Here is a 21,296-nt window from a genome sequence, read left to right as displayed (position 1 = left end):
AAAAATCTTCGTCTTTCCCGATTGAGTTCTTTTTCTGTTAAGTCTGCTCTTTCCTGGCATGACTCTCTTTGCTTGATATACACACTCAATGTGTGTATGTGGTGATGAAATCAGGGGAGGTTGCTGACACTGATCATCTAATGACCTTTCATTGGCTAACAGGGGGCATGTACATTAAATGATTAACCCAGGCCCAGTGTTAAAGTAGTAGTAGGACGTCATTAAACCTTAACCTTGCAAAAAAAATGCATTTTGCCACTCTATATTCACAGTTATGTTATCTTTCATGTATAAATGTAATTCAACATGAAAACCTGTTGAAACTACTCCAATGTGTTACATCCTAATGCACCAATGAATTCTCACATATGCACTGTTGGAAGAATCTCTCACAATATTCTAAAGTTCTCACTTCTGGCATGTAGCACTGGGTACTGTTTTCATGTTTTTAACTTATTTAACAAAGTCAGTGTTCAAATGTTTAAATGTCATCTAAACAGAAGCAGCCATACAAAAACTTTGCCAAACTAAAATAGTATAAAATTATAAATTTCACAATTTATCTGACCGGACATTGGATACCAACTTTGGGTATCATTTGTGACTGCCAGTGCTTTTACTGTAAACTTTTGTTCATCTCCTGTTTTCTTGTCCTATGGAGTCAGTATGTTTACATCTAGCTTGTATACTGTGTTCTGAGGCAGTGTCCCTGAGCCTCTGATGGTGTGTATCCATCCACACAGCCATTGTGTTCATTAAGAAGCTTTGTCAGGGAATGAAAATCAGTAGCCTTTTCCTTCAGGCTCCACCATGGCACACTGAGACAGATATAACTCCAATTCATGGATGTAATGTGATAACAAATATCTCATTGCCGATCATTGCCGTGCAATCCTAAAACAAAGGAGAAGCAGATCTCACAGAACATAACACTGAATCTAACAGACACAACAACAGCAGATGAATATCCGCTGAGCACGATATATGCTAACCATCTTTGTGTGAAGTACGGATTGGTTTTAGTTGCCTGGTAACACCATGGACAGCCACAGTGTGCCCTTCCAAGCGTCATTGAAAAGTGGATGCAAGCGGCGCGCCTCATGCTTTTTCAAGCTTTTCAGGGTGCAGCACATAACTCTTTCATTTTCATCACATCGTTACCAGTTCAGTCCATGAAATCTGACTGACAAAGTGGAACCATGAATGAGAGAGTACATGTGAAGATTAACAATGTTTGACAAATCATTTCAATAATGTTAGACGTTTCCACAGCGCTTATGAGACAGATTCACTGGTGCTTGCTTGTTTGTTGTGTGTATTTCTGTATAGCTGCTTTGAAGTAGAAATGAAAAGTGCCCTTTTTTTTATTTGGCTGTTTGATACTTTACAAGTACGTATTGCATTTTATTCCTAGTCATGATCCCTCACCAGAAATTAGTTTTTTTAAAAGCAGATTCCTGAAGATTTTTTGCCTCTGCCCTGCCTCATGTCTTTGGTATGTTTATGAGGGTCAAAATGACTAAATGACTGCCTTTTTTTTTTAACTCTACATAAAATCCAAGTTAAGAGTTTTTGCCTGTTGATGACTGTTGTGTTCACTACATATGTGCTGCTCTATTGTGGCCAGAAATCTTCTGAAGCTCCAAACAAACTGGGCACAGCTGCCAATTTAATGTTAAGTTACCACCGACGAGACATTTGCTATTCTTATTAGCTTGAGGCATAGCGATGGTATTATTCCAAGTGACACGAGCAGCTAGCAGGATGCTACCAGGTGCTCCTGGTTAAACTACAAAATAAGTCTGCTGCACATGTCATTGATAAAGTGCTTCAAAGGCATAAACAGTGTGTGCTTCTTTTCATATATAAATGGAATTCTTGACTTTCTTAATTTTTTGTGCGGGACATTGTCTCTTCCATTTGTCTTTAGTAACCTTGTGAAACTGCCAGTCCTGCTGAGCCTAAATGACTGTATTAACCTAGCACCGTTTTTAAACACTGAACAAATATGAAGCAGTTCAGCTGAGGATTTTGGTGTAAAACTGTACACATGGTACACAAAATGCTTACAGGTTGGCAGGAATCTAATGGCTGATTTCATGACCAGAGGGGACATCTGGGCTGCATTGTAGCAATTTTACGGTACCAGTGGTCAACAAGGTGGAGGAGCAAATTAAAACATTAGCTAATATCTTGAGATTGCTTGTGGGCATATGAGTCAAAGCTCCTTCTGTGTGTCTTTTGTGCGTTCGTGGGGGAGGTAAAAAATAAACAAAAAAAAAAACGTCCTCGTTTGAATTTCAGGCTGGTGACGTTAATGGAGACAGTCCAAGTTCAACAGATGAGGTCAGTTCCTACTGAGGTTGTTTGTGTATGAATGATTGTATACATAAATGGCTGTATATGCAATATACATTTGCCCGTGGGTAAGTACAGTATGTGTGCGTGATGCGTTTTAAAGTGGAGCTCTAGGTACTTGACGGTATACATGGGTGCACAGAATGGATGCTTATGTGCGTGTATGTATTCTACGTAGAAATGGGATTTCGACCTCATCGGCCCTTGCTGTAGCCGGGAAAGAACTGGTCGAGCAGCATCTGGAGCGTCTTGTTTTGGGTCATGATGTAGTCTTTGCCCAGGTCGTGACGGCAGGCGGGGCAGGTGTACACCTTCGCTCGGAACGACCGCTGAAGACAAGTCTGAGGAGGGAGGGGGAGCAGCAGGAGAAATTCATACACAGATAGAAAGAAAAGTTGTTTTTTTGCTGTGGTTACAAATACAGGCACTCCAGTGGGCACTAGATACCTTGCAAACATTGTGTGTGCAGACGGTGGTGATGGGTTGGAAGGCCAGCTCCTGGCAGCACACGCACATGAAGATCTGCTCCATCTTGCGCAGGAAATTCTTCATATGTGCACAGACAGAAACATGAAAGGAATGCAGACAGGGTAGAGTGAAAGAAGGAAAATACATGTTAAAACTGTGAAAACAGATTTAAAAAACACAGACGTTCAATGAGTTGCTTTGTGAACACAAGTGTTGAGGATTCTGTGATGTATTATGGTGTTGGGGTGTACTGAGATGCATACTGGTCCCTCTGCAAGGTGTCCCATGGCTTCGTCCCAGAGTTTCTTGTTGGCTGTGTCCTCTCGGATTAACTGCTGCTGCTGCTCTGACAGCTGGAAGGTCTCTTCTATCTTCAACCGTTTTGAGGGAGGCTCTGCCACCGGTGACGATTCTGGGTAAGAAACACAAATAAGACTTTAAACCAAAAACAATTACTATTGGAGTAAAAGAGGAAAATTAAAAGTAAGCTGTTAAGCAAACTCGTCTCACAGTGGTGCGTGCCCTGGGAAAATTCGATGACAAATATTGAATATTTACACACTATCTTAGAAGCAGTTCCACTGCTCACTCTGGTCTCACCTGTCCTCTTCTCACAACACCCCTAAAGACGATGTCTGACCTGCTTTGAGCTTCATCTCTTAAAGCACCCACCACTATCTGCGGTTGTCTTCTGCTCTCCATTACTTTCAGGCTCCTCCTCTTCCACGCCGGCCATCGGCTGCTCCTCCTCCTCTTCCTCATCATTCTCCTCTTTCTCCTTGATCTTGCGTTGTCTCCGCGGCCTCCCCCTCCCGGGATGGTGCTTACCCCGACCGCTGCGACCGGGTCTGGCGTTGGCCTCTTTCTTAGTCTTGTTAGCCATGGCTGCCAAGTAGCCGGGTGGGTACTACGGGTAAACACAAAATCACCAACAAGGCCGCTTATTTGGAGAAGGGAAGTAGTTTGCTTCCACTTCTGAAAACTTGAGGCATACATGTGCAAAATAATGTAAACTGATGGGAACAAACAAACAAAGCAAGATATGTTAGTGTGTATGAATATAAGGCACACTAGCAGTCTAACCTGAACACCAAGGTCCAGTTTTTTTATCCTGTCCAGCCCTTCAGGTGTCCATGGCGCTGGCTCCAGATCATCCCGTCTCAGCAGGTACCGCCACACCAGATAACCACACTTTCCTATCTCTGGCCAGTATTTTACCACCTAAATTTCCCCACAAAACAAAAAATGTATACATCTTCAGGACCAGGACCAAGTCAAATCTCAAGTCCCTATGATCAAAGTATCAAACTACTAGTCCTGCCTGGTCTATGAGGTAAAGAATCAAATTATTGTTACAATTAGTTTCCAATGTAGGTCATATTAAGCCAGGAGGTCAAGTAACAGGTAGGTTATATGAGAGTGCTAGTTCTCACAGTTCTGTTCCATAATTGCATAATTTATATCATTTTTATTTATCTTGAGTAGTGAGTTGATCTTATTTTACATCCTAAGGCAAAACATGTCTGTACCTTGTAGATACCATCGTAGCGGTTGCCCTCCTCAGGAGCATATTTGCTGATGCGTCGGCCTTTGGAGCTGCGCACCACTCTCACCGGTTTTCCCGCCCGCCAGTTCCTGGACTCTGCCCCGTCCTTGTCGTTCAGGGGCGCATCGCAGTTTAAAGCCAGAGCCCTGTGGGAGTCGAGGAGCCCAGGAAGAGAATTATAGACGAGACAAGATGATGTTAATCAAGTCTGACTGAGGATTTGAGATGTTAATGAATAATCAATGATTGTTTGCTGTTAAGGAAGTTAATCACTTGAGCTTGTTATTTGAAAAAGACCACAACTATGCAAAGTTTAACCACCAGAACCTGACTAAATTAACACAGATTAACACATCAGATAACACAAATTTGGAAACAACATACAACTCTTGGATAAAACCTACATAGATGGAAGGTTATACCTGTTCATGTGGGTAAGGGTCTGGTCAAAACAGTGCTCTCCGATCCGTTTGTTTCCTGAGAGGTCACGGCCCCCGCTGCCTGTGTAGGTGAACTCATCTCCCCTGTCCTACAGCAGTTCACGGTAATGTAATAACATGATTGAGAAAAATTGCCACTACTGTCAGTAAACCACTTATGAGAATAAACATCTTGTAAATAATACGAAATAGCCCACCACTTCATCCTCAAAGCCCCCAGCCAACACCAGAGAATAGGAGCCATCGTTACTGCGCCCGTGGATACCACCGACATGTGGCCTGTGAACACCTGCCTCGCTCACCTGAAAGCACAAAGAAAGAAACAGAGATGCAGAGAACATATTCATAATGTGTGGAGGAGGATGGAAGAGAAAGATATAAATATATGAAAATATAATTCATACTGAAATGATATTGTCAGTATTTGAGAATAAGACATAATGAGACTTAGACAACTGCTCGATTTTCTAACAATTTTAATCAATAGACTATATCTATATAAAACTATGTGATGCACAGCTAACCTGAACTCTGAATTTCCATGTGGTTCCAACAGGAATACCAGGTATGGGTCCGTAGTGGTTTGAAGGAACAATTGTGCACTCCTTGGTACGCCCCACACAGGCCATACCCTGCAATTACATCGAGAAAGATGGCAAAGAATATAAAGGTACATGCACAAAAATACCATCTAATGTCCGCATGAGTGGAAAAGTAGTACTCAGGAGCAAGGGCTGCTGATTTGTGGGTCAAATCTGGCAAAAGCTTTCAGTGAATATTTATGGACAAAGAATGATATACTTTCAGAAATTATGAGCATTCCATTTACAGAGCGTATAAAAAGTGAGAGTACAAAAGCAACTTTTCGCAAAGACGAGCATTTTATATTGAGGGTTATAAAATTGCGATAATGTGAAAGTCAAGTATAAACGCTGTGTGACTCACAGCACTTAAATGTGCCCAAACACACAAGCCAGGCTGTTTTCAATTAGTCCGCAGAGAAAGGGAGCATTCTGGTAAAGAAAGGAGTTGTTTTCCGTTGGCAGTTCCAGGAAAGTGGCTAAGTCATGCTTAATGGCATTGTTCACATTACACCACGGAGCGCAGCGTCAGGGAGACAGCGAGCCCAGGATGGAAAGGAGCCCACACAATATCTCCAAGTGTTGCCATTAAAAAAAAAGGACTCTTAGGAGATTTGGGGAAAAATATTTAACAGTATGCTTAAAACAGATGCTTAAAACCCCCCCCCCAAAAAAACAAATTTAAATACTTGTCAGCTGTCTGCTTCGGTCTCATTTTCTGCATCAGGAGCTAAAATGAGATATTTCTAGTTTTTGCCAATGTAATTTTCTGGTTTGTGCTCTGTAAAACCATGAAAATTGAAGGAGGAGGTGCAGAAGGTATTCAGGTAGTGATTATATGAGAAGAGCTACATAATCAGTAAAACATTTAAGGATTTTCAGACATTATATAACTCAAACCACACTATTAATCAACTCCAGAAGCCTGTTTTAAAGTTGGGTAAATATTAAGAATTGCTGACGGATCAAAGACGTCTGATCTGATCATCTGATTTGAGAGAATAATTTGTGGCATGCTGAGACAATCTCTGAATGAGCTTCTATGAAACACACACAACCATTTATCTTCAATCAAGTGGAAACACAAAACTGGAAGAGGACAATTACCTACACAAAATATTAAACGCATACTTTAACTGATACACAAGCACAAACCAGTTTACACTAAGTTAATGGAGTAAAATGCCAGTGAGGCATGAATAACGCCCAAACGTTTCCACAGTAACAATCTTATGTTACAAACCTCTGTATAAATAAAGTTTTACAGCAGGTTTTAGTGTCTATTGTACTCCATTTGTATCACGATGGCTATACTATGATAAAAGCGTAACCTTTCTGGTCATTTTTACTTTAAGGCCTTGGAGATTTTTAAAAAAAATAACCATAAAACAGGCAAACTCAAGGTTTAAACTTAAAAATGAAAACAATTCTGCTCCATATAGGTCAACTTCTTCTTCTTTTAAGGTCACTTTTTGGACTATTTTGAATTCAAGAAGTTTTACACACTCAAAAATTCAATTCAAGAGGAGCAGACAGACAAAAAGGAAAATGTAAAATTCAAAAACACCAATATCCTATTCTCAGAAATTTGATTATTGTTCTTTTAGAATTGATTTCTTGCAATAAGTGTAAAGTTGATTGGATCTCCTGTACTGAGCATGTGCACGCCACTTGAGCCCACGTGTGCCCAGTTCAAGAGACTGAAGCAGAAAACAATCTGGAAAACTTAATGTTGCAGAAAAACTTCTGACACTCAAACTACTGTTTCATATTTTTCCACACAGCATCTGCTCCTGCCAGGCACTTTCAAGAGGAACCACAGGTCTTCCCCTCAGGCTTGCTCTGCACGTTTTCTTTCAGTTGTACAGAGTCACCTGGTGTGTGTGTGTGATTCTTTTGGGTCTCACCTTTCCCCAGTCCCTTTGACTCTCAGTTGTTGCCGATGGCATCTTAGCCTTCTTCTTGCTGGCTTTGAGTTTTTCTCCTGCCTTGACAACCTCACTGGTGTCATTCTTACAGGTGGGACAGTACCTGCAGAACAAAAGGACCTTGTGTGTGTAACAGCGCTCCAGATTAAACAGAGGCAGTTCTGAACATCTAAAATCCAGCTGTTGACAATCAGTGTAATTAAATTTGATGTAATCTCCATCTAAAAATACGATTTTATCTAAGCTTTACATAACTTCAGTGTTTGGATCAGCTTATTTTGACAATCAATTTCCTTGGTGGAGATTCAACAACAAAAGATTTATTGGCCAGTTTCTGGCAAACACAAATCACTGTAAAATATAATTAAGGAGCAACATTTCCCCCAAATACCCAAAAGGCAAAGACACTGACATCAGTTAATAAATACCTTAAAGAGAAATGCTGCACTGACTTTTACATTGAATGTGTACCAGGAAGTTGGTTAAGAAATGCTGTCTTTAGCTTTTTGCCATTTCACCTTCCAAAAGCAACACATGTCAGAAATAGAAACAGAGGGTGGGGATCTTCCTCTCTATAACTGCCAAAACACTAACATTTCTGTTTAGCAGAGACACTCAAAGCCACTACATTAGATAACCGAACACCTGCGACTGCATTATGTCATTATTTCATATTGATTTTAACACTTAATTACATCTTAAATGCACTTCAGCTCTTACTAAACACTATTAATCATCCCTCTTAAATTGACTGTGCAGTGCCAGATCTTGGAGCTAATTGCCGAGCTCCAGTCTCTCACCAGTCCTCGTCATCTGGGATGCTGGCAAGCGGCGGGTTGAGGCAGTAGATGTGGAACGCCATGTTGCATTCATCGCACAGCAGCTGCATGTGAGCATCCTGCTTCCCGCCGCACACGCAGCAGGAGCAGAAGCGACACTCGGCGTCCGGGTCGGCCTTGCAGTGCTTACACTCAGGCCCACTCTTCCCTGGATTCAGGGGAGGGAGGAAAAGTTCATAGATGCATGAACACACATAAACAGATACGTTAAGATATTATGGTGTGGTTGTACTAAAAGCAATATAGGCTCTACCGCATACGTTTAAATTGTCCATCTGCAGCCGAGAGTGGACAAGTTCCTGGTTTCTCCACCTGGTAGATTTCATCCAGAAACTGAACTTTGCAATCGCCAATCACGTCTCCAGGACCCCTGCAGGGAGGGCGAGAGACATGGACACAAAAAAAGGGGGGAGATAGGAAGCGAGAGCCGGAGATGAAAAGACAATAATAGGAAGCCAAAGAGAAAAGAGTCCCACCGTCCTCTTTCCACCTAGGGGGAAGATCCTCACCCCAGGAGAATCTTGACTCGGAGCTCTTTGTTGGTGCGCGTAGTTTGATTGAGGGCCTGAACCTCAGCGTCGAACCAGAAACCTCTCTCCTCTGGGGTCTCCATGTTGTAGTTGACCATCACCTGCATGCCAACCTTTAGCTGGTCCCATAACAGCAGGGTCCTGGCACGAGGCCGCACATCCACCGGTCTCATTTCCACTACACCATTCTCTGGGTAGCTGGGATAAGAAGAGGTGTGGCAGGGAGAGAGGAAAAGGGCTTTTAGGTGTGAAGTCAGCCTGATTTTTTACATTATGTCTAATCTACTCCGAAAAAAAACGTTCATCCACATGAAACTTTGCAATATTCACACGAGCAAAAAGCAACTCTTCACAAACTATTTCACAGCTCAATGCAGAAAGTGAGACACTTCTCCATTAATAAGTAATACATACAGGCTTTCTGTGCAGGAAAATCAGTCAACAGTAGCCCTCACGAGCACAGGCGGGCAAAACTATCTTTAATACAAGTTGATTTTTGCACAGCATGTCTAAATGTTGAGACCAGATGAAGTTCTGACCAGAGCCACAGCATGATAGTAGTATGACCTACAGTTCAAATGAATTATTAGTTTATTCAAGCGTGATTTCAGGCCCCTGAAAGATGTTCGTCATCAGTTTAGAAAACAAAATTGTTATTTTTTTCTTCACCAATTTGATATGCTACAAAGTTCAAACACAGGTTTGTTTATGAACAAAACAGGCTTTTAGTTATACAAACTTGACCAAAAGTGAAATTAAGCCAAAAATACCAATAAACTAGTGGATTGCATTTCAGACTGGACTACGTTAACACACTATGTCTACACGGCATATTCCTCAGATTAGATAAGATTTTCTTTTATACAGCAGCTCTGACACAGTCTATAAGGATTCCTAATAGAAAAATGTATCCATTAAACATTAACTTTCTTCTACAAAACAAAACTAATTGACATACTGCAGATTCATCATTTGCATCTACATACCACAAGACTCAGTAAAACTGTTTGACTAGGACTTTGGAGCAAATAACGATGAAGGATTTTTACTACTGTGGCCTCCTTCCACCTCTCCCCATTAATCTACACGGAAAATAACTGAATATGGCAACCTTGCTGCCTTCAGAAAAACACTGGACCAAAATTGTACTTGCCATTTCCAAGATATTATGTATGACTAACATATAGACAGGACTAAGCCCCCAACTGGAGGCATTGGAAGCAAGAAAGAACAGAACAAATAGAATCTTGCTTCCATAGCAGCATCATTATATTCACTGTATAATACTGCTTGTGCTCTCTGACCAAAGGCACGTTTCAGACGCCAAGAAAAATTCAGGCCTGACATGACTCAACCAGAAGAGACAGACTGAGGTATGATCAGGCTTGAGTCATCTACATCCTGAGCACAATTTCTGGAAACCGCTGCACAAACTGCCCCACTCAACAGGAGTTGGGTGAGGAAAGACGAGGTGACTAAAATGACTAAAAGGCAAGATAAACATGTAGTGATTACAGGATTAGGGTGAATAAAATGTCTTCAAAAGAACTTCACTTCAACGTTTCATGAAACAGAAACAAACTTGATGTTCTCTGATGCTATAAAAGGCTTTGTTTTTTTAGAATATCAAGTGTCCATAAACCACCAGCACCCTCTGTACAATTTAAAAGGTGCCTCCTCTGCCAAAAGAAAATGGGAACAAGTGTGTAGTGCCTTCTCGTCTAGCAAACTAGGAGTGGAGATGTAGTGAGGTTAATTGCGCAGGTTTCCTACCTGCCAATCATCATTAAGCTGCGAGAATCAGGCCTGACTACAGGATGAATTGACAGCTCCATTGCTTGCCAATAGCTCGATTTATGCTTACATCGGGACAACGTGTTAGCAGCCTGCACACTCAGGTCCGCTCACACAGCGGGAGGTGAAGGGGGTGGGGGTGGGAAGCGGGTTGCAGGGGCAGGGAAGCAGTGTATGTTTGCATTTTTTGGGTGAGAAGGGAGAAGCAAAGCCTAAACTGGACACTTTCTCAGACAGCCTGCACTGATGCAGAACCGATGACGGCCTGTTGGGCTCTGGCTAACAATCACAAATGCTAACTTACAATGCCTGACATTTTAAGATGTTATCCTAGCAGACTATGCACTTATGCTTTGCTTTCTTACTGAGAAGACAACGCTGCATATTTCGAGCCATTGTAAATTGACCGGACAATGCACACAGAGGTAGACTGTAAGAGTTGTAGCACACAAGTAGCGAAGAATAGGCCAGGGCACAGTGCAGGGATTTCCTTTTTTAGGCCCAAGGGATTACTGCAGTTTTGGGTAAGGTGGGGGTGGGGGGGGGGGGGGGTCCAGCAACACAAACACACACAGACACAAGCCAACATGTACATGTGAACACACACACAGGAGAGGAATATCAACCTTGGAGCACAATAGGACTCAGCATGAACAGACCACACAAGCTCCAACTGTCTGCACTGCCCTCATTCTGAATGCACCAGCTACAGACGGAGGCACAATTAAAATGAACAACAATATAAAAGAATAATTTTGCAAGCTTAAATGTCTTACAAAACCCGATCTGATATAGAATGACATTTAATTTAATTAGTGTGGACATTTAGGGACTGATCTACAACGACCAGAAAGGTAAAATATAATTGAATTCCTTTTATACACATATAAAAGGCAACAAAATCACATAATGGATGCACTATAATTATCTTAATGGGGAAATATGACTGTCCACTGTCTCAGATCAATTGAAATGAGGCTGCAATGTGATACATTCATTAGAAAGCCCTTGCTGGTTTTGTCTAGGTTATATTTCTCTGCATTTGACAAAACATGTTTAATCATAATACTCTATAGATTACATACAATAACTGTGATATTGTTACTTCAGCTTCCTTAGATTTCTTTTTTTCTGAAGATGTACTTGCTGACCCAAAACTACCAACTAATGACTCTAGTTCAGAGTTGACCAGCATATGACGGCAAACAAAATTCCTTCTAATAACTCATAAAAGCACAACATTTCTGTCCAGATCTGAGATCAGATACAACCGCAAGAACAGAAAGCACTGGTCTGTATTGTGTTGGATCATTTTAGCCCTTGGCAACAGCTGCCACACATTTTGGCGGTGACATCAGTACTTCGTGCAACTGCCCATGGTTGATGGGTGGAGGCTCCTCTCTACAGACGCTGCTTTCAAGTTCATCCAAAATTGGTGATGTGTGGTCGCCAGATCGTTTATCTGATTTGACCTGACTATCCCAACAAGTCTGAGGGTCTGAATGTGCAGTGTCAGGTTGAAATGTCCACACAGAGTTAACTTGACTGTCCGCCTACACTCTCACTGTGGCTAGACTCAAAGCCTGGTATTAAAAGGCAACTTTTCCTGGAGTTGTGGGAAGGAGGAAAAAAAGAAAGGCAAAAATAATTTCTATGAATACAAAGTGCGTCTAAATGAAATGTATAAACATATTTGATCAGTTATGAAGTGGAGACAACATAAATTATCAACAGAAGGGCCCTCACACTCTGTTCTGAAACCATAATTATGTAGCTGAAGTCCCTGTAAAGAGGGAGAAAATGAAATAAGAATTCCTCCATTTGCTGATAAGCAGCTCAGTTAAAAAACCACTGACACTAAACACGCTATCTGAATATAATTACTTGACAGTAGTGAAGCAAAGTCACCGCAGTCTCTTAATCTCGGCTCTGTGAGTAACTGAAGCCAAAATGTGAAACTGCAACTTCATTAAAAATTTGTATCAAACTGACTTTAAAGGGATTCATTCCAATGTAACAGCTCACACTTTCACCAGCTTCCACATTTTAAGCTATAACAGAGCACCTGATTTCCCCAAAATCAATCATAACTTGTAGGTAGGGGTGTGACGATACACTCAGCTCACGAGATCGCAAGGATATTTCTCGTCGAAGTGAATATTGTCTCGCGAAGCTATAAGGGGCGCACCAAAAAAAAAAAAAAGACGATCGGTTTTCTATCGCTCATTTGCATTTGTCATATCTTATTTTTATAATGTCACGTGTGGATCATTAACCTTGTTGCAGCTTCCACCTGCTGACAAGATCTCAGTCAGAAGTATGAGATGAGGAGAGGAGCAGTGGTAAGTTGACCTCAGGTCTCTACACTGAGCCTGAGGCCATAGAAGCCTAATGATGCAAAAAGTAAAATGAGTCACACTACCAAATTATAACACAATGTATAGGTTGTTCTACTTGTGTATTTATGTGATACAGGATTTGTGCAATTTACTTTTATTTATGTTATTTTTTATTAACAATATGTTATAATTTGTGATAATTAGATTATTTAATGTATATTTCTATATTAGAATTGTTTCTACTCTTTATAATTTACTTTTTAGTATTTGTGATTGTATCTAACTTTTGTATTTATGGTTGTTATTTCCATAAATACCAAAATCTATAAAATATCTATATGGAGAAACCTTTTACAGTGCTGCATACTGCATATCATAATTATATATTTAGAAAGTAAACAAAAGAAAGTGATCCATTACAAGATGAATAGTTAAAACATTTCAATTCCATTTTGTGAATTTCAAACAAAAGAACAGTCATTTATTTCCTCATTGAAGTTTTTTTAAAAATATAGTTAAAATCTCGTCTCGATCTTGTGAACCCAATATTGTGTCTCGTCTCGTGAGCTGAGTGTATCGTCACACCCCTAGTTGTAGGTAATAATATTTACATTAAAAATCTGATTAAGTTATGGAAGTTTTCAAAAGCACTTAACCCCAAACATCTGATTTTTATTTATTGAAAGTATTTATTGAGATAGTGATTCCTCAGATTTGGTTTATAATGTGTGTAGGATTTCACCTCTGATACACCCTCTTGATACCCATGAAGAACATCTAGCAGGTTACGAGTGTGCAGATAATGGACAGATTCATTTTCTACAAACAAAAATAGCTGCTATGATTGCACAGTGATCACCGAAAGTGACTTTAAACAGTTTTGACAAAGATACGTGTGTACGTACTTAGGCAGGGTCTTATATGGTTGAACATTAGGCCATTTTCACACCAGATATTGTGATTTGTTATAGCGGGACAGTATTAACATTAATAATGGTCCCTTTCTGTTTCAAGACCTGAACTGAAATCACATTTAATCTTCTTTTGCAGTCACGAATAATGTCAACATGTTTTTTTTAATATATTGTGAATTCAAATTTTCCTCTCAGTCAACTGGAGAAGTGTGACGGTGTCTGTGTGTGACTGGCAGCAGATGGCAGGCTGTAAGAAACAACAGACAAAGTCAACAAATGTGTGTTACAGCCTACATGTCAGGTGTAGAGAGCATGTTGTTAGCAGTGGTGTGGAAGAGAACTGAACCAAAGTGACATTTGCAGCATGTCTACATGCTATTTAATGTGCTGCAGCTGTGAGCAGCTATTTAGCTATAGCGGTGCACTTTTTCCCCTTTTTAACCCTAACCCTAACCCTAACCCTAACCCAATGAATGTTTATTTGGTGGCGTTATACAAGCTAAGGTGCAGGACAAGATGTGGTTCATGTTTGTAAGTTAGATAAATGAGAGCAGGACTGTGGATGCTTCTACAGAGTCTGTGGCTTTTTTGTTGTGTAGCAGGATGCAATCAGGCTCAGTGTAACCAGTGATAGAACACTGATCTTACTGCTTTATGCAACGATGTTTGCCTTTATGGAAACAAGCAATCCATCTCTCCAGATGGAGAACCTATGGTTGAATTAATGCATTAATTAAAGCTAGGAGGTGCCATCATGAAACCAAAACAATATAAAATACATGCCCCCCTTTTTGGTGTCTGATTTTTTTCTCAGAGAACACTTGATGAATAATTTACAGAACATATTCTATTCTGTAGCAGACAAAAAAGGCAAATTAATTTCACAGTATGCCATGAAAGCATTACCCATTATGCATAATTATACCACAAACCTGAAACCAAAGCCATCATTTACATTATTATTTGCACCTATGCTTTCCTCCTGTGAAAAGGGTTAGGGTTAAATATGACCGCAAAATCTAGCATATCACTCAGCATATCTCTAATAAGATCTCAGCCATCTAGTATTGACTGATATCATATTTGGTTAGGATCTAGATATTACTCAACAGTCAAACAACAAATGCTCTGTGCAAAAAAGGAGATGGGAGACGGGGCAGTTGAGAAAGAGAACTGAAACTAAACTTTGTTTCGCTAAACCTGTAGCAGGCAAACTGCCACAGCTTTAGATACTTGTTGTAACCAGTCCCTCAAGAGTCATCTTTCGATCATAGTAATTTATGCAAATTCAAGAAATCACAACAATATTTTCTTGCATGAAATGGCCAAATCAACAGACCGCTTGTGATTCAGACGTAACTTACTATATAATAATAATCACAGAAAAACTCATGGAGGCCCTGTGTAAGATATCTTCATTGACACTGTATGTGGATCCTTGTCAATTAGAATACAGAGCCCTTTTAAGAGGCCTCTCTTTTAAGCCATTTAAATAAAAGGTTACACATCAGACGTGATTACAAACTGTACAGATTTCTCACATGCTGTGCAGGGCTCAGGAAGGAAATAGGCCTTTTTCACAGCAGACAACTTCTGATTTGTCTAAGTATGAAAAGCTTTGGTGTAATTAATAATATTAATGATGGCTCCGTTATATTCAAGTGTCCCAGTGAGCCGTGACAGAGAACCAGAATGTGCAATACCAAGAACCTGAAATTGAAGCAGCTTAATGGAATTCAACCATCATTAATTTTACTATTTACACCTGTGCCTTTCCTAGTGTGACAAGTAAAAATGTCCTCTGTGGGGCAGTAATCTCAGAGCAGGAGGTGACAGTCCTCCTAATAACCCTGCCAGCATGTGGATTCTTACACTTCGTCCAGGTTTAAATTATTTCATTTGGGTCAAATTATCTCATAAGATACACATTTTCTTGTTAAGACATCTAGTTTGTAGTTTTTGATTTTTTTTGCAGCTGAGGCACATACATTTGCTTTAAGATGCTTAAAATAATTACATTATAAGGCATCATTAAAAATCAAGATGCCTGCTTGAAAACCACATTAACTTAAATTATATTTGTCAATTTAATGTCTATATTTGTTACTCACTCTACAGAAAATCATATGCTGAGCTCAGTAATGATTTAACCACAAATCTAAGGGCAATATATAGATATTTTTGCCCAAATAACTCAATAAATAAACATCAGTTCTGTGGATATAATGACTACAATGAAGTGGGAAAAGGCAAAAAAAAATAGAACAGCAATAACAGCCCAGTAAGTTAAAAAAAAAAAACCCATCTCTTTACTGTAAGGCAGGCTTTAAAACCAAGAGAAAACACTTCTGCCATATCACAATATTACAATATCCAAAATCTGACCGTCTTGCTATAGAGCAACAACACACACACACACACACACACACACACACACACACACACACACACACACACACACACACACACACACACACACATCACCCCAGTTTTTGGTAGCAGCAGAGAGGAGATTCTCCCAATATATCGCTTTGATTTTGGGGCTCATTACATTGTGTAGAAATGCTGTCCAGAATGGATTCATGCAAAAAACATGGCGGTTTGTAGAGCTGGTTTCTTTTCTCAAGACTATGCAGGCAGGTGTTTACTGGAGGGGGGGGGGACTGTGCATGTGTGTGTGTGTGTGTGCGTATGCGTGTATGTATGTAAGTAAGTGTGTGTGTGTGTGTGTGTGTGTGTGTGTGTGTGGGGGGGGGGGGGGGGGGGGGGGGGGGCGGAGCGTTCTTACCCACCCTCCACTTTTCTCTGGCAAACAAGATGATGGAAGAAACCTGGAATGGCGCTCAGGACAGAGACAGATACCACGCATTTAACAGAAGGCAAAAAAAAGAGCGAGACTGCAAGAAAAGCTTTCACCAAAAAAGAAACCTGATGATTTAGACCTTTTTATGTTTGCAGCTGTGGCTTCTCAACAGCACACAAATTAGGATTTTATTTGTGGCGCAGTGGGTGAGGACGTAAATCACATATTACTGTGACATCCTAGGTTTATAACTAGCCTGGGACCTGTGTAGTCATTCATCTCTCTCCCTTTCTCTCCCTTCCCTGCTGTTACCGATCAAATACACCAAAAGAGGCACATGAGGCTAAAACAATAACCTCAACAAACAAACGGATAAATAATTAAAACCATTAAATTTAAATAAAAAGGGGAACGCAAGATGGTTTACAATATTGAATTGTCTCTGCTGGCACACTCCTGTCCCGTTGCAAATGATGAAACAATAAATAAAAGCAGCATACCGGGGAATTGGAAAATTCTGAAATGTCAAATGGGAATGATGTCTGCCTAAAATAAAACACACATTGACTGCTCAACAATCCTTGATACAATTCCTCTGGCACCACGTCCCATGACAGAAGCACATACACACACATATGCACAGAGTACGGTACACACAGCGAGGACGCTATGTCTCACCGGTGGCATGTTCACAGCAATTACAGACAAAGCTGAGGGAGGCAAGCAAAGAAGTAATGCTCCTGAGAACTCATGGGTTACCATGGAAACGTCAGCTTCTGAATGAATTTGCTGGAAAAGGGGAGCGCAAGAGATAGAGTCCAAATTGTAGCATCAACTACACAAACCCCCTCTTCTCCATCCCCTGAACTGCCAGGAGAAAGCGGAGGCTGAAATTCCCAACACGCCGAACTACTGTTACTGATGCTTGCAGCCACTTGCCCTACACACACACACACACACACACATACACACGCACACACACGGATTTCTGTTCTGGTAGACATTTTTATCTAGAATGCCACACACCAGCAGCACAAGCAAATACATTTTTAACATGGATAGAACTAGTGAGAACGAAACCCTATTTTCTGCTGTGCTGTAACACAGGAGCCCTGCATGAGATATGCAAGGAGGACGAAACACATGCTCACTATACTCTCTGAGGAGCAGCACTGCAAATTCCAAACCTAAGCAGCATTTTATAGTCTAGAATGATCTTGGTATGCCAGACCAAAATCACAGTCAGTGCTGCAGCGTTTTGTTAAAATGCTAAATTCCGATCTGCACCATACACTTTTACTAGAACCGAAGACCATGTGCTTGTTATCACTTCAACCCAAAATCAGTTCAGTTGCAGCCAGAACGTTGGCCAGCATAATGAGCCGTCACTTACTCGTCATATTTAATGTGGTAAATTACGTCCTCTTCTCTCTCCTTGGTCTCTGTAGTTGCTGTAGAGTCTGTTTGAGAGGTGGAGGCTCCATTACTCTCCGAGTTTAACACAACATTATTCCTGTTACTGTCTGTGGTTTGGCCCTGGCTGTAGGCCTGTCCCTGTTCGGCCTCCAGCTTTCCATTAGTCCTTTTTGGGGGCCGGCCCACCTTGCCCTTGGTGGATGTTATCTGTCCTTTGGGAGTGCGTGTCACATTTTCGATGCAGGCCTCAAACCAGGCGCCGATGCTCACGTCTCTGCAGTCCACCAGCTCGTTAATCTGAGGAGACACGGAGACACAATTAACCCCTGGTCTCATTTAAGCCCATCTGTCTGTTTTTGTATGTTTGAGCTCATTTGCTACACACCATATACTTAACGGACACCATTACACAGACTATTAATTTTTTTTTTCCTGCCTTAGGCAGCCAGTTCTTCTGTTGCCTTTATATGTGTTGCGTTGTGTTATTACTGAATTGTAAAGCATGGACGACTCACAAAGCTTTTGTGAGTCAGCGATTAAGCATAATTTCACATTAAGCACTTCTACAGTCCAACTACATTACCACATATCAATAACAGGTTCCCATCTCAAGAAAGTCTCTTCAAATTGATTTGTTAGACTATACACATACATCATCATTCATTCATCAAATTCTAATTAAAAAGACTAATGTGAGTAATAACAGTTGTGGGCAATTGTATTAAAAAAATAAAAAGTTATTAAAAAGTCTGAAACATGTGAAATACATTTAATCCTTTAACATCAAACGTCCTAGTAAGTTTTGTGATGTCAATCTTCTCATGTTCGAGATGCACTCGAGTAATAAATTTCATGGTTGGTCATGTGCTCCCTTATAAAAACCAAATAAAATATACACTGAGTCTGTAGAGAATGTTTCAAACTGGTAAAGGCATGTGACCTTGAAATCCAGTGAAGTTTCACAATTTCCAACACAGTTATTGATCTTCCTGGATGCTCGATCAGACTTTTGGCATCATAAATGGAATCCAGTCATACACATATAATTCTCAGTCATGTGAGTCAGCAAGCCAGCAAAACACAGTAGAGCACAGTAGAGTAGAGTAGTGTCACACACACACAAACACACACGCATACACACAAGGGCTTTGACTGTAGTCCTTTTATAATCTGTAAATCGATGAGTGACTAGGTTGTAACATGATGTTTGGAATTGTGCCTACATTACAAAGCCATGTGCTTGTACATGCATGCCATTACTCCTTATAAATTAAAGGCATTTAGGGGCTCAAACCTGTAAAAAGGGTGCAGTACATTCGACACCAACACATGAGCTCTCACACAACGACACATAAATACAAGCAGGCTCAGGTCATTTTGGCTGGAATACTGTATGTAAGCAGGATGGACTCCTACAACACAAGACAGTGGTGAAAGAAACAGATGACTGCTGAGGGAAAAAAAAAATCACATGAAGAAGGGAAACTACGCCAACAGTCAGGCTTGTACTTTTAGTGTCTTGGCTTATGGCATCATTACAAAATGCTGTATTAGAGAATACATAAAACAAAACCCTTGTTTCATATATATATATATATATATATATATATATATATATATATATATATATATATATATATATATATATATATATATATATATATATATATATATATATATATATATATATACGAATGATTTGTAATAAATACGGATTTAGCAAAGAGACAAGTCAGTCAGTTTCTTTCAAAAGCTGGCAAATATTTACACTCTCATCCATTCTCACCTTGTACATCCCAATTCCAGGGTTGACTAGTGCGTTTTTGCTGGATGTTGGCGGCTGGGTGTCCAACACCGGACTGGAGGACTTAAACCCATTTTTGGTACTGGCTGAGTTACTGGTAGCGCTGGTGTCCGGCTTGGCTTTGTTAATGGTGCTGGTGGTGTCACTGCTGTCATTGTCTATATTGGTGGAAGTTTCCATAGCAGCGGGTGAGATGGGAGCTGGGGAGTCGTGGCTTTCAGATCTGGAGTCAGAGGGAGGAGCTGAACTACAGGCGACGCTTGAGGAGTCCTTGGTGATGGGGCTGTCGGGAGGGTCAGTCTGTGAGCGGATCAGCAGCTGGACAATGTCGTTGAGACCCACGTTGTAGTCAAACAGCGTCTGGCCATCTTCCATCTAAAAAAGTAAAAGTGAAAGAAGACTCTGAGATATACTATTTACAGATGCAAAAAGCCATAACTGCACATAGGGACTGCAACTAACAATTATTTTCAATATTCAATATTCATTATTTCCTAATCATCTAAAAATAATGGAAAGAGATCAAATGTTCCTCAAAGGGATTCAGTGTGCATTGGGGCTGCAACCAAAAGTCCAAGGTGATACCTTTAAATGTCTATTTTTGTCAAACCACCGGTCCAAAACCTCAGGACATTGGTATTACTACGATCATCACATTTAAGAAGGTAAAAGGTATTAAAAAGTGACTAAAATAATTGAAACAGTTGCCGACTCATTTTTTGTCAATTGCTTAATTGACTAAGTGACTAATGGCTGCAGCTCTGGTTTATATTTGAGAAATTCTGACAATCAAATAAAATGTGTTGAATGATCATTTTTTTCTCAAATTTTCTGTCAAATAGTTACCTGATAGTAAATAATTGTTATATATTTTAAGAGGCATCAACAAAAAAAACTTAAAACATCCTTAATAAAACCTTGTCCCAAAGTTCTTTCCTAACAGACATTCATGTGATATCTACTGAACACCATTGTGCTACGGATCGCCCTCAGACCAATACACCAGGCTGCTTGTCAAGGACAAACAAAGAACGTGTTAGACAGAGAAAACATTGAGCACAGTGACAGAAAGTAACTATGTATTGTTAACGCACTCCACAGCATACAGAGGATGTTAAAATAAACACTCTGCACTTCAATAAATCTACACACCTTTAAATACCACGGTGGCATTTAATGATGTCGCTTTGGAGCAACAACATCTGTTCTCAAATGAGCCAATATTCAGCTAGTGTTTAAATGCATTTAACTGAGGAGTAGTGCAAACATTCGTAACATTGACACCTATGACTGGTAAGAAGCTACCTGGCACTGGTACTAATTAGCCACGTCGGTATTCGTCTACATTTTCAATAAAATAGAAATCGATGCTGAACTGCCAGCTCCGCTCCACTCGCACATATCCCACTCTGGTTTTCTACAAAGCAATAGAAAGAAAAAATAAATAAAAGAAATGAATGCATGAATTAAAGTGATAGGAGATATAGCTGGGGGAGAGAAATGACTGGGTTGCTATGACAACCAAAAGAGAGCAAC

General features: G+C 40.3%; 1 protein-coding gene across 2 annotated transcripts in view; it reads right to left on the bottom strand.

Moving 5' to 3' along the window:
* Nucleotides 1-584: 584 nt before the first annotated feature.
* LOC128380482 (E3 ubiquitin-protein ligase UHRF2-like) overlaps nucleotides 585-21,296 on the bottom strand; it is a 29,414-nt gene continuing 8,702 nt past the window's right edge. For both annotated transcript variants that reach the window (XM_053340310.1, XM_053340311.1), the window contains exons 2-16: nucleotides 19,743-20,135; nucleotides 17,934-18,253; nucleotides 8,670-8,888; nucleotides 8,421-8,530; nucleotides 8,122-8,308; nucleotides 7,301-7,424; nucleotides 5,337-5,444; nucleotides 5,010-5,114; nucleotides 4,795-4,901; nucleotides 4,356-4,518; nucleotides 3,910-4,047; nucleotides 3,499-3,733; nucleotides 3,090-3,238; nucleotides 2,806-2,904; nucleotides 585-2,699 (exon numbers count right to left, since the gene is read on the bottom strand). In XM_053340310.1, coding sequence (XP_053196285.1) covers nucleotides 2,553-2,699; nucleotides 2,806-2,904; nucleotides 3,090-3,238; nucleotides 3,499-3,733; nucleotides 3,910-4,047; nucleotides 4,356-4,518; nucleotides 4,795-4,901; nucleotides 5,010-5,114; nucleotides 5,337-5,444; nucleotides 7,301-7,424; nucleotides 8,122-8,308; nucleotides 8,421-8,530; nucleotides 8,670-8,888; nucleotides 17,934-18,253; nucleotides 19,743-20,135 — 2,604 coding nt within the window. In that variant the 3' untranslated portion in view covers nucleotides 585-2,552. The remainder of the gene's footprint in view (nucleotides 2,700-2,805; nucleotides 2,905-3,089; nucleotides 3,239-3,498; nucleotides 3,734-3,909; nucleotides 4,048-4,355; nucleotides 4,519-4,794; nucleotides 4,902-5,009; nucleotides 5,115-5,336; nucleotides 5,445-7,300; nucleotides 7,425-8,121; nucleotides 8,309-8,420; nucleotides 8,531-8,669; nucleotides 8,889-17,933; nucleotides 18,254-19,742; nucleotides 20,136-21,296) is intronic.

This window comes from Scomber japonicus, chromosome 19 (assembly GCF_027409825.1).
Source record: "Scomber japonicus isolate fScoJap1 chromosome 19, fScoJap1.pri, whole genome shotgun sequence".
In the NCBI taxonomy this organism is placed as follows: domain Eukaryota; kingdom Metazoa; phylum Chordata; class Actinopteri; order Scombriformes; family Scombridae; genus Scomber; species Scomber japonicus.
Note: the sequence above shows the minus strand (reverse complement) of the source record. Positions and strands in the feature narration are given on the sequence as shown.